The sequence below is a fragment of the Dromaius novaehollandiae genome, chromosome 2, assembly GCF_036370855.1.
Source record: "Dromaius novaehollandiae isolate bDroNov1 chromosome 2, bDroNov1.hap1, whole genome shotgun sequence".
NCBI lineage: Eukaryota > Metazoa > Chordata > Aves > Casuariiformes > Dromaiidae > Dromaius > Dromaius novaehollandiae.
The window spans coordinates 124,428,688-124,443,462 of record NC_088099.1 but is presented as its reverse complement, the minus strand read 5'-3'; the positions used below and the strand labels follow the sequence as shown (position 1 = coordinate 124,443,462).

The 14,775-nt window shown below is 39.1% G+C and overlaps 2 protein-coding genes across 2 annotated transcripts; both read right to left on the bottom strand.

Annotated features, from left to right (window-relative positions):
• Nucleotides 1–299: 299 nt before the first annotated feature.
• On the bottom strand, nt 300–4,437 carry LOC112983530 (myelin P2 protein). Its single transcript, XM_026100705.2, has 4 exons — nt 4,270–4,437; nt 2,609–2,781; nt 2,255–2,356; nt 300–553 (listed from the first exon to the last, which is right to left on the bottom strand). The coding sequence occupies exons 1-4, from the start codon at nt 4,340–4,342 to the stop codon at nt 503–505; spliced, it is 399 nt and encodes a 132-aa protein (XP_025956490.1). The 5' UTR covers nt 4,343–4,437; the 3' UTR covers nt 300–502.
• A 6,035-nt stretch (nt 4,438–10,472) lies between these two features.
• On the bottom strand, nt 10,473–13,972 carry LOC112983532 (fatty acid-binding protein, adipocyte). The gene is made up of 4 exons (XM_026100706.2): nt 13,821–13,972; nt 12,383–12,555; nt 12,047–12,148; nt 10,473–10,699 (listed from the first exon to the last, which is right to left on the bottom strand). The coding sequence occupies exons 1-4, from the start codon at nt 13,891–13,893 to the stop codon at nt 10,649–10,651; spliced, it is 399 nt and encodes a 132-aa protein (XP_025956491.1). The 5' UTR covers nt 13,894–13,972; the 3' UTR covers nt 10,473–10,648.
• Between the last annotated feature and the right edge of the window lie 803 nt (nt 13,973–14,775).

Genomic DNA, 14,775 nt, shown 5'->3' with positions numbered 1-14,775 from the left:
GATGTGATAAAATTATAAGGCTGAAGCAAGAAATTTACTGAAATTCAAGCAAGGTGGTGCTAAGGATGATTTCCCTATAAGAATTATTTAGCAATAAAGTCATCAATAGGAAAGGAATATTGAAGCCATGAGATGAGAATTATTACATATATCAGAAAAAAATGTTAACACCCTTGAAAGACAAATTAGTTGTGTTTCACTATTTCACTCAGAAATAATCTGACCACTTATATAGACAGGAACAGAAAAGATGGGCAGCATCCAAGGAAGAAAACCTAAATCATTCATGGAGAGGCAAATACTATTTTATATGTTGAGAAGCGTTTATTGAATCACCACAATACTTTGGATTAGTTACACTATGGCTCTGAAATATCAAATTATAATGTAGTCTTTTTCCCAATAAAAGGAAATAAGAAAATAAAGAAGCATGAAGCTTTGGTCACTGAACTAAGCTGAGTTTTAAGAGCCAGTTCCAGTCTGGTGCAGTGGAGGAATTTCTTCACACTCTCTCATAGATTCTAGTGCAGACAACTCCTTTCATGGCACATTCCTAAGACACAAAATAAAATATTAATTTAAATTTCTCACTGATGGCAGGTGCATCAGCTTGAGTGACCACCAAAGTCAATGAAAATCCAGATATCATATTGTACATCTCCATATAATTTTTAGAGAAAACAGCAAAGCTATTTTTATATTTCTGTGGAAAAAGTTGCTGTTTTAACAGCATCAGACTTAATTAAGTGTCATGTAATGATAAATACATTGCAAAATCAGAGGTGAGGTGGTAGCTATGTAGCTCCTTCAATTTTGCTCAGCTTCCAGAAACAGATTTATCTTCCTTGGTATTACTGACATGACAGAAATATCAGCCCTGCCTAGTTTATTATACAGCAACCCATGAACACTTTCAATTAAAAAAAAGAATTTTATTTGTGGAAGCAAAAGTGGCCTGTGTAATTTCAGATGTCAGACCTCTAGCCTATAAAACTTTGGATTTATGAGTCACAAAATGTTTCTGCTGACTGTGTCACCCCTGCCTGGCTCCTGGTGACTCACAACCACAGGGCCTGAGCAGCAGAGGAGAGGGGAGCGTCACGGAGACCTTGTCTTCTGCTGACTGATGGGGTTTGCTGTGCCCTATCCCTGCTGATGTGCTTCAGGGAGGCTTCTGTCCTGCGGACAGCAGGACATCATTGAAAGAGGGATGCTACCTCTCTGCTCAGTTCTTCAAAGACATTTTAATAATTAGGAGAAATTTACAGAGAAATGCAGCCACAATAAAATGCAAAAGTAAATCAACCTTCCAAACATATTAGAGTTTAAAACAAAATGCAGTCAAAACAAACCTAGGTATTAAGGTTTAACGCTGCTGTTTTCAAACAAGTTACCCACCCTAGTTTTGCTCCACTCTTTAAAAACTCTAGTGAACAAAATACTTTCCTTCATTCAACAGTAAAACTTTAATTCTATTAAAAAGTACTACAACTAAGGCCCCTAAAATGAATGATTACACTGACTTGGTTTTCCTGTGCTTCCTGTGTGACTGTTAGCGAAAGATTGGTTAGCCCTGATAAGAGAAACAGATAATGAGGGAAAGTCACCATTCCTCAGCCTTTGTCACAGACTCAGTTCCCTGAGGACCGAGGGCTTTTTGGTGGAGCTGTCAGGACCTGTCAGTCCCCATCGTGGTTTTTCATCACAAGTAGAATTAGATGCAGAGATAGCAGTTTTTGTGCAATAAACCTCAGGCACCTGCTTAGTGAGCCTGGCGTGCTGACATGGGCAGAGCAATCACAAGGTTTTGAACGGATTGGCATTAATGGAACTAGATGTGGGAAAAGTTGTAAAATTAGTTTTCTAAGGTGGATGTGCTTTACTCTGAATATGGAAAGAAGGAAAGACAGAGCCAGCCCAGGGTTAGATGTATCTGGCTTGCAAACTTTGCATTTCACAGGTTTCTGTTGCTTGAGCGGCTCATTTCTTTTAAGAATAATAACCTTGAAAGCAGTAAGTATGTTCTCAAGTCATGGCAGCTCTGCCAATATAATCACTTTAAAGACAATTAGTTGTACGGAATAAGATTTATTTCCTTCCAGGTTGTTTCCTAAGCTTGTTTCCCTTTTTCTTCCTCTTTATTTCTGTCATAAGCCAAAGGAAAAGCCAAAGTTGACAGACGATTTAGCCAGAAACAAACTGAAGTCCTTCTACCATTAGGCAATTTACAAGGAGGGAGAGCATATGTACTTACCACCACCATTTTCCCATCAACCAGTCTTCTCCTTATTGTGGTCTCTTTGCCATTCCACTTTTGCACTTGCACCAATGACCCTTTCTCGAGGGTTACAACACTCTGCAAAGGCCGAGGGAAGAGTTTCAAAATGTGATCCAAGTTTGTAGATTAGAATAACAAATCATTTTTCGGTTAGCAAGATCCGCGTTTTCTGCTAATGACACACTTAGTAATATTGGTTTCAGCTCCAAACTACTTCCTCTCTAGGTACTTTTCTTGCTTGGAAATTTCATAGTGGAAAAACTCCTCCTGCCTGTCTTCTAGGATGTCAGGATCCCTTAGAGATCATTTAGAGATCATTAGCCACCTTACCTTGACTTTCCGGTCATCTGCTGTCGTTTCATCAAACTGCTGGCCCAGTTTGAAGGAGATCTCTGTGTTTTTGAAGGTGCTTTCAGTTCTGATAGTTACTATGTCCCCTTTCATACTGATGATAACATCGGGCTTTGCCAGGCCACCTAGTTTCCTGGCAGCTAAGCCCACTCCTATAAATCAGGGAAAAAATAGCATTACATTCTAGGAAGCAAGAAACTCATCATTTCATAAAAATTCTGTAGAAAAATAAGGAAAAGTTTCTTCTTGAATACTATAATGTCTGGTTCAGATAAGACACTGATTCCTCATCTGTGGAAGCTACATACAATATTGCTTTCAGAGGTTGAGGCATCCCCAGCTGATGTATCTCCAGCAAGAAATAAAGATACACAGAACTTAGATGGTTACTAATCTGCATTGTATTTGTGCAGTGATATAACAGGTAGAAAAGTCCATAGAAAAGGACTATAACTCATAAAAGCTTGCAAAAATCCTTTTATTTTTGTTATTCTTGACAAATTTGAGAATCTGAACTTTTTGATAATCAGCCACAGGGAAGAAAATAGATATTGAACTCCCAATATGCTGGTGCTTGTTCTTCAAAGCATAAAACATACTGGAGACTGAGCAATTCCTAGATTGCTACTAACATCCCTTAAGGATCCTAATGTCTAAATCTCAGTGAAAGGTGCAAGTACTAAATAAAATGAAACTGAAGTATAAAAGTAAAGAGGTGCAGAAAACTTCAGTAAAAATCCTGTGTTAAGAGCCTTTTATATTACCTTGTGCTATTTAGCCCAATTCATGGTCAACAAGTTACAAGGTCTGAGGCAGGTTAGAAGGAAGGCCAGTGATGATGTAGCTCCATTTTATAAAAGCTGAATGGGTATAGCTGTAGTTAGTGTCTTTGGTAATTCTTTGGTATGCTCAGATGAAAAGATCCACATAAAAGGATATAAAGTTATCTGTAAAGTATAACACTAGCTGCACTAATTATTCAATACAGAAACAATTCTTTTTAGATCTTCAGAAAAATGTCTGTAGCTGGATTTTCATCCCACATTTACTGTGGTTAATTAATTAACTGAAGTTCTTCTGTTACTCAGTTTAACCTTTCAAATAAGGGGAATTAATGAATTCAGTGCATCATTTATATAGCAAAAGAAATGCTGGAACTGAGTGTCTGTACACTTGCTATATTTAGATGAAGTCAGCATTAAACTGAAAAACAGTGCCCAATTTATTACATTCCTGGCATTCTTCAGTAACAGATAGATTCATTCATAGAATTCAGACCTCTGAAACCCAAGTATCATGAGACATCAGCTCCATTATATATTGTAGTTTATCACAAGTCATGAGTTTAATGGTGTAATCAAGAGAAACTAAAAAAGTCCTGCATCTCCATAGATCCTCTCATTACAGGACAACAGATTATTCAGATCAGTTAGGCAGATGTAAATTTATTATAATAATCCAGCAATTGCCTTTCTCCTTTTCCATTTTAGATGCTAAAGGTAATAAATGAGATTATGCTAGAACGTAATTAAAGTGCTTATGGCCAGGAAGAAGACATTATCTGTGAGCAAAGCATAAGATGAAGAAGAGATATTGTTAAAGAAAATTTATTAAAAAAAAAAGGAAATAACATTTCTCACCCAATTCTTTCATATAATCATCAAAATTTTCGCTGGAGACGAGCTTCCAGGTTCCCACAAATCGGTTACACATCGTATTGGCTTTACAAGGCAGCGGCCCTCAAAGGAAAGGCAGCGGCAACAGCAGCTCTTGCAGGGAGGCAGAGGGACTGTGTGGCCGACTCAGCCCTCAGTCGCCTCCTTTTAAAGATGCCCCGTTCTTATAATGGTCAGGAGGGGCCAATGGGAGAGGCAATGCCAGGGCCAGACAATGTGCACCTTGTCCAAGGCCAGTCGTGTTAGTACCAAGGCTCGGGGTGACGCCTGCCACAGCTTCCTCCACTGAATAAATCAGGGCAGTGAGGAGCATGTGGGGACGGGGACCTAAGGAAGAATAGGCGGGTGACATGGTGGTAGGGTCTGAGCCACCTAATGCCACCAGGCACGCTATCACTGTACCCCTATGAAGTCCAGCTCTGGCTTCCCTCCCAGTACTGTAACTCCTGCTATCACCACTATCGCTGCTGTCACCTGTGTGCTAGTCAGTTAAATCAAAGCCACAGGGATGTGGGGAAGGGGTGGTGAGAAGCTTTTTTTTATCTTTTATGCCCCCCCCCTCCCCCAGAGAGAGGGTGTGTATTGCACCATTTAAAGACAAAATTAAATTATTCTGTCTTGTTGTCTGCTTTTGCTTCAGAGTAATGATGTTCTACTGTGTGTTCTGCCCTGCATGTACCTCAGCGGCACCAGGAAAAGACGAGACAGCCAAACTTTGCTGCCTCTCTTCTTCCACAATTAAAAATATGTTCAGAAGATCAGTGTGTAGGTTCAGATCAGGTTTTGTGCTTGGCAGGTGGAGTCATTAGAGTGCTTAGTTCAAAGTCACTAAGTGAGAGGTGAGCAGGTTTATTGGATTGGGAGGAGGAAATATACTCCTTTCTCTCTGCCTTTCTGCACCTGGGTAGTTGGTCTGTCTAAGAGTTAAATGCAGATTTAAGGCCTTGCATTCAAATGTGTCCTATTTTTCCCAGATTACTTCTGGTCTCCTGCTGTCATGAAGAGCCACGGTCTCTTCTGTGCCATGTAAAACAGAGAGGGTCGCTCATGCCAGACCTTCTTCTCCCTCCAAATGAGATGATGCAAGAACCTGACACAAAAATCTCTTCTTCCAGTGGCATTATGAATTATAATGTTTGAGTATGCCTCGGTTTCTACATATATAACCTAACAGTGCACTTTTAGAATTATTGTATTGCAGCTAGTGAAAAATGGAAGCAAAGGACAAATCCATAGACCATATGTATATTTGAAGGGCAGGAATTTAAAGCATTGTAATTCAAGACACCTCAAAGTATCTGAAACTACTTGGTATAAGCCAACATCAACTGTAATTCTGTACTTCCGCTTCATAAACAACCTTCCTGGTAGGACAAAGCTATTATTTGCTACATTAGAGGAATAAATGGCTTATTTCCTATTTGTATGAATGAAAGCTGCATGTTCTTTTTTTGCATGATTAAACTTTCTGGGTTACAACCATGTACAGGGACTTCTCAGGCCTCCAGTGTAAGGATGGGAGGATAAGTCATGGGACCGAGTCTCCTATATTCAGGATGGAAAGAGTCAGATAAAGCTGATGCTGGGCCAAGGAGACTGAGGTTTGGATGCTCTCTCCAGAGCTGCCATATGTAGGAAGGAGAACATCCTTAAACCAGAAAATGATAGAACCTGAGCAGGGGAAAGGTTATAGTCTCTGGATTATACTGTGATGGTGGGGATATGTCTCACATTACAAATTTTGATTGACAAAATATTTTTGTGCCATCAGTTGGTCAGAACACCAAAAAATGTAAGTTCAGCAGAACTTCCCATTACCTCTCTGGTCTAACTACAGTGCAGTGTAAGAAGAGAAAGTCCAGAGTAAATGCAAACGAAAACTAATAAAAGGGCAACTCCTTCTCCCCACAGTAGGAAGCAGATGCTGTGTCTGTCAAATGTAAATAAATACCAGTCTGTGAAGGTGTGGTCCACATGTGCCTTTTCTAAAGCAGAGATGCATTAGATCACATTTCATGTGAAAGAAGAGCCAACTCTTTTATCCAATTTCTGGAAATGAGAAAGCTCCTCCTAAATTAACCTTTCCATTATTTCTCAAGGAATAATATGAAAGTATTCTACCGTTGCTCTGCAGGCATTCTTTGTTCTTCCATTTAATTGTCTTATCTACAGAAAGGTGCTTTAACAAGGCAAGGCTGGTGCCTGTGGAAAATAAAGGATGAGTGGAACATTGTAAAATCAGGCCCAAAGAAAATGAAGAAGAGCAAATTAGTCAGAATAGAACAGCTATACTGCAGTACCAGTAACCTTAAGAACAAAAGTGACAGAGAATTATTTATACAGACAAAACCCCAGTCTTAAGCAGTCTCAAACAATGTTGACATTGCTACCATCTATCTCTTTGTCATTAAGAAAAATCAGCAGTTTCATTTAAAGGATCTACAGTCTAGAAACAACAAGAATAGGGAATTCTATCTTCAGTAGAAATAATATATATGGAAACCAATCTTTTCTTTAAGTGTAAAGAAACAGAAAGGATTGTGAGTGCATGTAAGTGATAAGAAGTAGCCTTGATTCTCTTTTTCTGGTCAGAAGAAAACAGGATTTGAAATCAATATAGTTGGAGATTCTGAAGCAGCACTAGAGATAGGGATAAAAACTGGTAAAAACAGAGATAAAAACATGCAGGGAATATTTAAAGACATACAAAAAGTAAATTTACTGTCAATTTCTTTAAAGGAAAGATGATCTAGACAAATATTGTCAAAAAAAATCTAAATTCAATTCCTTGGAGCGTAATAAAGAATACAGAAGTACAAGTGGAGAACGGAGTCTCAGCACCTTTTTACTTGAGGCACTGTGGAAGTTCTGGCACTGACACTCGTGCCACCAAGAGTTTGTCTCTGAACATGGGGCCAGGAGTCTGCCTCCTTTGAGTACTTATACTAGAGGATGCAAACAGCCTTTTGTCACTTGAGCTTGTGAATCCCATGAGATGAGGACCCATGAAACCGTTCAGGGCCGATCATGGAGCTGGGCTTGACAGGTCCAGCTGTCAGCACAGAGGCTTGGTCACACAGCGTGTCATGGTTACACATAAAACTCAGGGACTTATAAACTCCAGGCAGCTGGGTTGTCCTGAAATACTGGGTGAATTCCCAGTCTGCTGGCTGAATTCCACCAGATGAATCCAGGCCTGCTGCCGGTGAGCTACAGCTGCACCGCTTCCTCCTCTGGAGCCAGCACGCTCTGTCTTACCTGCCTGCTACATAGTACTACTACACCATAAAATCAAATGTAAGAAAAGGTACGCATGGCAAGCAAAACCAAGAGCACATTTAAAAATATACTCCAAATTCCTTTCAGTGGAAAGAAACTAAGAATTAAAAGAAACACAGAAAACAACAGAAGGGTCAAAAAGCAGAATAAGCCTTGCTTTGTCCTTCTCTTCAGCTGTTACAAATCTGTGAGTATGAGTCCCTCTTCCCTCTTGTCATCCAAGAAGCATGTAAGGGATTAGTGAGTGAATGTAATAAATGGGTAAAAATCTGCTCCTTGTAGCACTACGAGGTGCCTGCTGCAATAGGCATGTAGGCCATGGGGCTGGCAGGAGTTTGGTGAGATCCTCTGTTTTCAAAGAGGAGTGCTGAGGAGCACTGTTTCTGATTTTTAGAGTAGTTCAGCTTTTCAGAAGAGAGAGAGAGACCTTTTCTGTTCTGCAGGTGAGGACAACTTACTGACCTGTCTTTACCAATTAGAAATCCATATTGTGATCTCCATTCAGCTCTGAGTATATAAACCCTCACCATTCTTTGCCAGAGAAGATTTATCTCTATTTATGCAAAAAACCACTAGCGTGATGCCTTTCGTACTGAAAGTTTTGGACATTACGTGAAAGTTTTGGCCATATTCTAAAAAAGCACCACCAGTACTTCCTTATGGTGCTGGCCCAATTAAAGTTTATAAACAGAATGACACTTTACTGAAATTTGTAACAAGCTTTAAATGGCTTTTTTTTTTTTCATTTTAAAAATGGTCTTTGATTCGTTCACAAAATCTAAATTTGGGTACTAAAATAAATGGTGATGGTTTAAAAATAAATTACTTGATTAGATGCTGGACTCTCAAAAAACAGGCTGCCATGGTTACAATTGTAACTGCAACCTTTATTTGAAGCTTAAGGCAATGTCATTTTTTTGGAAAATATGGGCCCCTACTGAACAACGGGACCGTATATGGAAATTGGACCTCTGGAATAAAATATCTCCATGTGAGTGGACAGTGGGATATATTTAACTATGGCCTGATCTTCAGTATTTATAAACAGCTCACTTAAGTCAAATGTCACAGCTTCTTAAGACCATCTCCACCATGTAGGTTTTATTCTGTCGCAGTAAGCAACAGTCGCTCTTTACATGTCATGTGTTTCTACCACTCTAACAGTTCTCCATTTTAAAGAGTGTGAAAAAGATTTGAAATTAAAAATACAGAGTAGGTATCTGACTTTTAGTCAGTATCTTTTGAAAAAGTTCTCAAGATCCTTCCTCTTTGCCATTTTCTCCTTAAAGTTTGTAAGAATAAAGATTCTGTTGGAAGATTTTGTAATTATGTTTGTAGGGGTGGAACAAATCTCCACTATGACTTCCTGAGGAAACTATTTGCCATTTCTAAAGTCCATATGTTTCTGCCACTAAACTGTAGTTTTATCTTCAATTTTTCATAATTCATGGCTTTTTTCATTGTGTTAAGTGCATTTAATATTGTGCTTATAGGGTACTCTGAAGCATACTTCCTTCCACTATTCGACTGCTGTTCTTTAAGCCGATGACATTTCATAACCAAGGAAGCTAAATTAGCTCATGGCTTTTTTCATGCTTTTTGCAGAATTTGATAATAGTTTTTTAGAACTGATCTCAGATTATCCCTTAGTTAATTTGGAGGGTAGAAATTCTTCCTTTTTTCTTCCTCTCTCTAGCTGTATTAATAGTTCAGGAACTTGGGAACAGCCTGAGTCATATAGGAGAAAGTTCAAGTATATGAGATCTTTGCTGTTGGCATTGGGCACTCAGCACTGTGGCCTCTGGCAGCTGAATTCAGGAATGTCAGGAATATTTGGAATTTGGTTCACAAGTGGTTAACTTAATCATTAAGCTTCAGATGCACCATTTTCCACATTTTGTGGCTAGCACACACCTTTTCAGATTCTTCTTGTCCAGATTTTCCCCAGACTTCTTAAAGTTTGAGATTTTGTGCTCTTCCCTGGTATAGAAATTGCAGCATGTATGGAAGCTAAGTTTTGAAATAGCAGGCCAGGCCTAGAGGGAGTAGAAGGTGGTAGCTCAAAAATAAGAAGAGTTGGAAAAACTGGTGTTCAAAAGGCTCTGCAGCTAGAGAGGATAGTGTTTCCATTCAAGCTGTCTCTACCACGTGTAAAATGCAGAATACAAAGACTCATCTAACCTAATGAGCTAGTGTAAAATGTATATAGGAAGTAAAGGAGATGATAGTAACACTAATAAACTTTTATAGGGTTTTTGTAGGCCTGAGAGTACTTTTTAAGTTATGATTTTTAAGTCAAGGCTTTTAGTCAAATCTAGGATGAGAAGAAAAGGAGCATTAAAAACAATCATAAGCGAGAGCTACAGCACCTATAATTTCTCACTTCAAGTAGAACTGGACAAAATCAGGCCACTTCAGATGACACCATGAGGCGGATTTAAAATTTAGGTATTTTTGCCTGCTCTCAAATCAGGGTCACAGATGAAATGCCTAGTTCCCTGCTCATGCCAGAAGCCAACGCTGCAGACCTCATCCGTGACAATCTCTCTCCTCCCTGCCCAGTGATAACCCCCCATCTTTTGAAGCCGGAAAAGCATCAGCCCTTTATCACTTCGTGTTGTATACTCCTCAGCCATAGACTTCTTGCAGTCAGGACTATGTAGAGGCCACTAAATGATGTTTTGTATGCAGGTCTACCTCTGTCTCTGTTACAGAACAAATCTCATGTTAAGTCAGGGAACGTGCCTGAAGCACACGCTGGATTTGCTCTGACCCTTTATTCTACAATAAGATGAGCCATAGCTATCAGGTACGATACTAACTTTCTTGTGCAGCGCTGTTTCCACTTTGCACCCCTCCATTCTGACAAATTCCAGCACAGGCACATGTTGTAGAAAGCAAAACATTTTATTGAATAGCCACAATTTAGATTGCATACAATTGTTCTGCAATTTATCTGTAAAAAGTACAGTTCTCTTTAAAATATATTTGTGGAGCTTTACTCCTTCAGTGAAATTGTTTTTCCTACAGCTTTAAGCATTAGTCCTGTGTGATGATTGCTTCCTCATGCTTTTTCATAAACTCTTTTGCAGGTAACATTGTTCATGGTGCATTCCTAGAAAGAAAGGTAAATTTAATCAGTTTCTAACTGTCATGGAATATTTGTTAGTCAGAAGGTAGAGAATTACTTTTCCATGGGAGCGAATACTGGAAAGAGTTTGCATTTTTCCCCCCTTAAAGTCAATTGCCAGAGCAGTGAAACTCAAGTTTGAGAGCTTTAAAAACAAAAGTCAAAAATGTTTCATAGAAACTTAAGACTGAAAGAACATTAAAGCACTGTTTCAGCCACCTCAAGGAAATGCCTAATCTCTTAAAAGCTTCCAAAGAAGGCTCCTAGGACTTCCGGGGGCAGGGAGGGGGTGATTGGACTCTGGAGCTGGGCATTTGTCTTTTCTTCCTTTCACCTTTTGCAGCTGTGGCTTGTCTCACACGTGCGTGTGCACACACAGACATACACATGCAGTCCTACACAGGCTTGCAGCTGTTGATATCAGCTTCTACATGTTACGTTCTGCCCTTCATCTGTTTTTCTGTTAGGTCAAACTTTGTTTTCCTGAACCTTTCCTAATTGTTATTAAAAACTATTTCTATCTGTTCTCCTGTGGACTTTATCCAAAGACATTTAAATATTAAATTTGTTGATATATTTTTTTTCTTTAGGGGAGGGCAGAACTCTAGGAATTCTGTATGCATGTATCCTTTTGTAGCATATAGGACTCTTAGTTACCTTTCTGAACACATTCTTAGTCCCCTCCCAGATTCTTCAAAGTGTACGTGTTTTTCCTAAAACTGGAGGGTAGTCTGGGAAACCTCAAACAAGTGGCTGGGCCTCACTGGCACCAAGTCAAGTGTGACAGTTATCTTCTGTTTCTGACCAGATAACAGCAACTAACAGCACTCAGATATAGCCTTCCTTTTTTTGCAGTGACATCATATTATTGACATTTTATTGACATGCAGCGACGTTACATTTATTTGTGATCCATAACGCAATTCTCACAGATTGCTGTTGATTCTCTACTAGAGACAAACAGAAGGATTATTTTGCACTAGCACAGAGTGGGCACACTTAACATAAACTTTGTTAATGTTTCCTATATATTGTGACGGACTTTAAGATTCTGCTATGTAAGAATTTCCCTCATGATGATGTTGGTTTTCCATGCAACTCTTTCCTAATCCTGATTAGGAACAGGCACCTTCATACCCTTCTGGCTGTGAATGTTAACACCGTTTCAGTTCAGATACTTGCTCTTGACTTGTTGAGACAGACTTCTTGAAGAAGTGCACAGAATCTTTTCAGATGCTTTCATTCTCCCCATTTGAATACAGTATAAAACATTTGCCAAAAAAAGTATTCTGCAAAATTAATTCAGTGATTGGACAACAAAAATGAACTTACCACCACAAGGTTCCCATCCACCACTTTTCTCTTTATTATAGTCTCTTTTCCATCCCACTTCTGCACCTGGTTCAGTGAGCCATTATCTAGGGTTATGACGTTCTGCCAAAGAAAAAAAGCAGTGTGTGGCTATTTTGTCAGGGTCCTCCAGCCTGAAGAGAAGATCATTTCTGTGTCCAAACAGTGCTGAAGCGCAGGGGACCAAACAATCTACAAAACATTCCTGGTGCTCACACCTTTTAAAGGAGCATTTCTACAGCAGATGTCAAAATCACGACTCCTTCCTCCTACTCCCACATCCTTTTTGAGAGGAAAAAACGGCACTTCTGGACTCACCTTTGTTTTTCTGTCATCTGCTGTGGTTTCATCAAACTCTTCACCCAACTTGAAAGAGATCTCTGTATTTTTGAAGGTACTTTCTGTTTTGATGGTTATCACATCCCCATTGATGCTGATAGTTACATTGGGCTTGGCCACACCAGCCATTTTTCTGGTGGCAAACCCCACACCTGTGAATAAGACAGGATATTATGAAACTCTCATCTTTATTCAGTGTTTTTCTCTCTCATTTGTGGAAAAAAAGACCAGCACTGAACTCCCATTTACTTTCTTAAATTTTTAGTAAACCTATGTTGCATTGGTTCATTTTTAACATCCCACTAGCTGGTCCATCTATAGACCAAGCCAGGTGGGATGAAGTAAGGATATTCTCTCTTCTGTCATTATCAAATCAGCAAAAGTAATATGAAATCTGAGACAAGATTTTAATGCCAGGTATTTGCATATACTCTTGTTCAAAATAACTACAATCAAATTTACACTATCTTGCACTATATTTATATATAATAAATATATTATATATAAAGTAAAGTAAATAAGCAGAAATATATGAGAGTTTCTAAGCCACAAAACCAACCAACCAAGCAAACCAAAAAAAAAATCATTTAAATCACAGATATGTTTATCTGTGGCGAGGCTGAATAAAAGGAAATGATTAAGAAATAACTGGCAGTGTTTATGCCCTGAGTAAAATCTAGGGTAAAGATTAAGAGTGCAAGAGTATCACTGAAAGCTCTCTGAATGCGGCAGAAGTCTCCGTGAGTAGAGTTTAATCTCTAAATAAAAATCCAATTTTTTAGCATGTACTGATCCAGTGAGTTCAAGTTTCTCCATACTTCCTTCACCCTACAAGAATGTAGAAACCTTCTGAGGCCCAATTTTAGTTCAAAACAAGAAACCTACACCTGTAGAGAACAGTGTTACTCCTGAAGTCTTTTCCAGGTGTCTATTCTGCAATCCATACAATTTCCTATATTAGTAAACAGTGGAGGCAACTATGGAAAGTTTCACTCACTATAGTAGCCATTACAATGAATCTGTCTGCTAGTCCAATAGTAATATAAAGATGTTTAAACATGGTGAAGCTTGCTGTATTTTAGCATTATACTACTTTGCATCTCCAAAAGATAAAAGTAAATCTACACAAAATATTGCAGTGATGTGTTTTACCTCCATTTATAGCACTACTAAGTAGGCATGCATAGACTTTGCTTACCTGAAACTATTCCTACCAATCAAGGTCTTTCTGCTACAGGAATTTGGCACCACTAGTCCAAATAGCCAAATTCCCCAGTTTAAGACTGTCTAATTAAACTAGTTGGACTAAAAAGCCCTTGGTAAAAAGAATAGCCAGGAAAAGCAAGTAAAGAATAAAGTTCACATTCAACATGCCTTCCCTGGCCCAGATAGAACAGCTCCAAATAACATTTCTCACCCAACTCTTTCATATAGTCCTCAAAGTTTTCACTAGAAAGGAGCTTCCAGGTGCCCACAAACTGGTCGCACATTCTGTCAGGCTGGATCTTCCACAGGATCAAGCAGAAATACAGGACAGCAGAGTAGTATGAGCTCCAGGAGACTAGGAGTTATCTTTAAAAAGGAGCCTTGGCCACATGATGCTCTAGGATGACCAATGAAGAGGGAGTCCCAGTGCCCAGTGTTTTCCTTCCTCTCCCTCCCCCTCCTTTGCCAGTAGGTCATAGTGTTATTACTCATATGCCCTTACTAGCACAAAGATCACTGTCTTGTTTTTATTTAATAATTTTTATCGTTCAAGAACACTCTGCATTAAAGACAAATATTTAAGTCATATTTTCTTTGGGAAGAAAAAGGTAGGCTCAGCCAATAGAGGGTTATGTTCTCTCCCATACCCTTCTTTGCATTTCACTCCTTTATATCAAGTGAATGCAGCCAAATTCCTAGACTGTAAGACCAGAAGGGATCAAGAGGATCATTTAAATTGCTTTCTGCACTACTGCAGTCAGAGACTTTATCTAGAGAGTAACAGTACTACATGAAGAACTGGACTTTCAGGAGAAAGAGGCTGTGGAGTGGGAAAGAATTCAGGGAATAAAGCAGCTTACTTGACTGGGATCTCCTTCAGTGTTACCCCACCTAAACCAATTGACCAGTAGGTGTCATTCTGCTTTTCTGTGCTGGAGAAGGGTTATATGGTTCTGTGAAAAGCAGATAAAGTAACCAAATAGATGATTTCTTTCCCTTTTGCTCGTGTGCCTTCTGAAGACCTGTGTCCCAATAACTAGCATTATGACTAGTTCTGGCATCAGGCTAGGCTCTGGTATCAACCCTGCACATGTCATTTGCTTTCCATTTGCACTCTTCAGGTAGCAATCTATTTGAGACAAGTCAAGCATAATAGGGTCCCACTT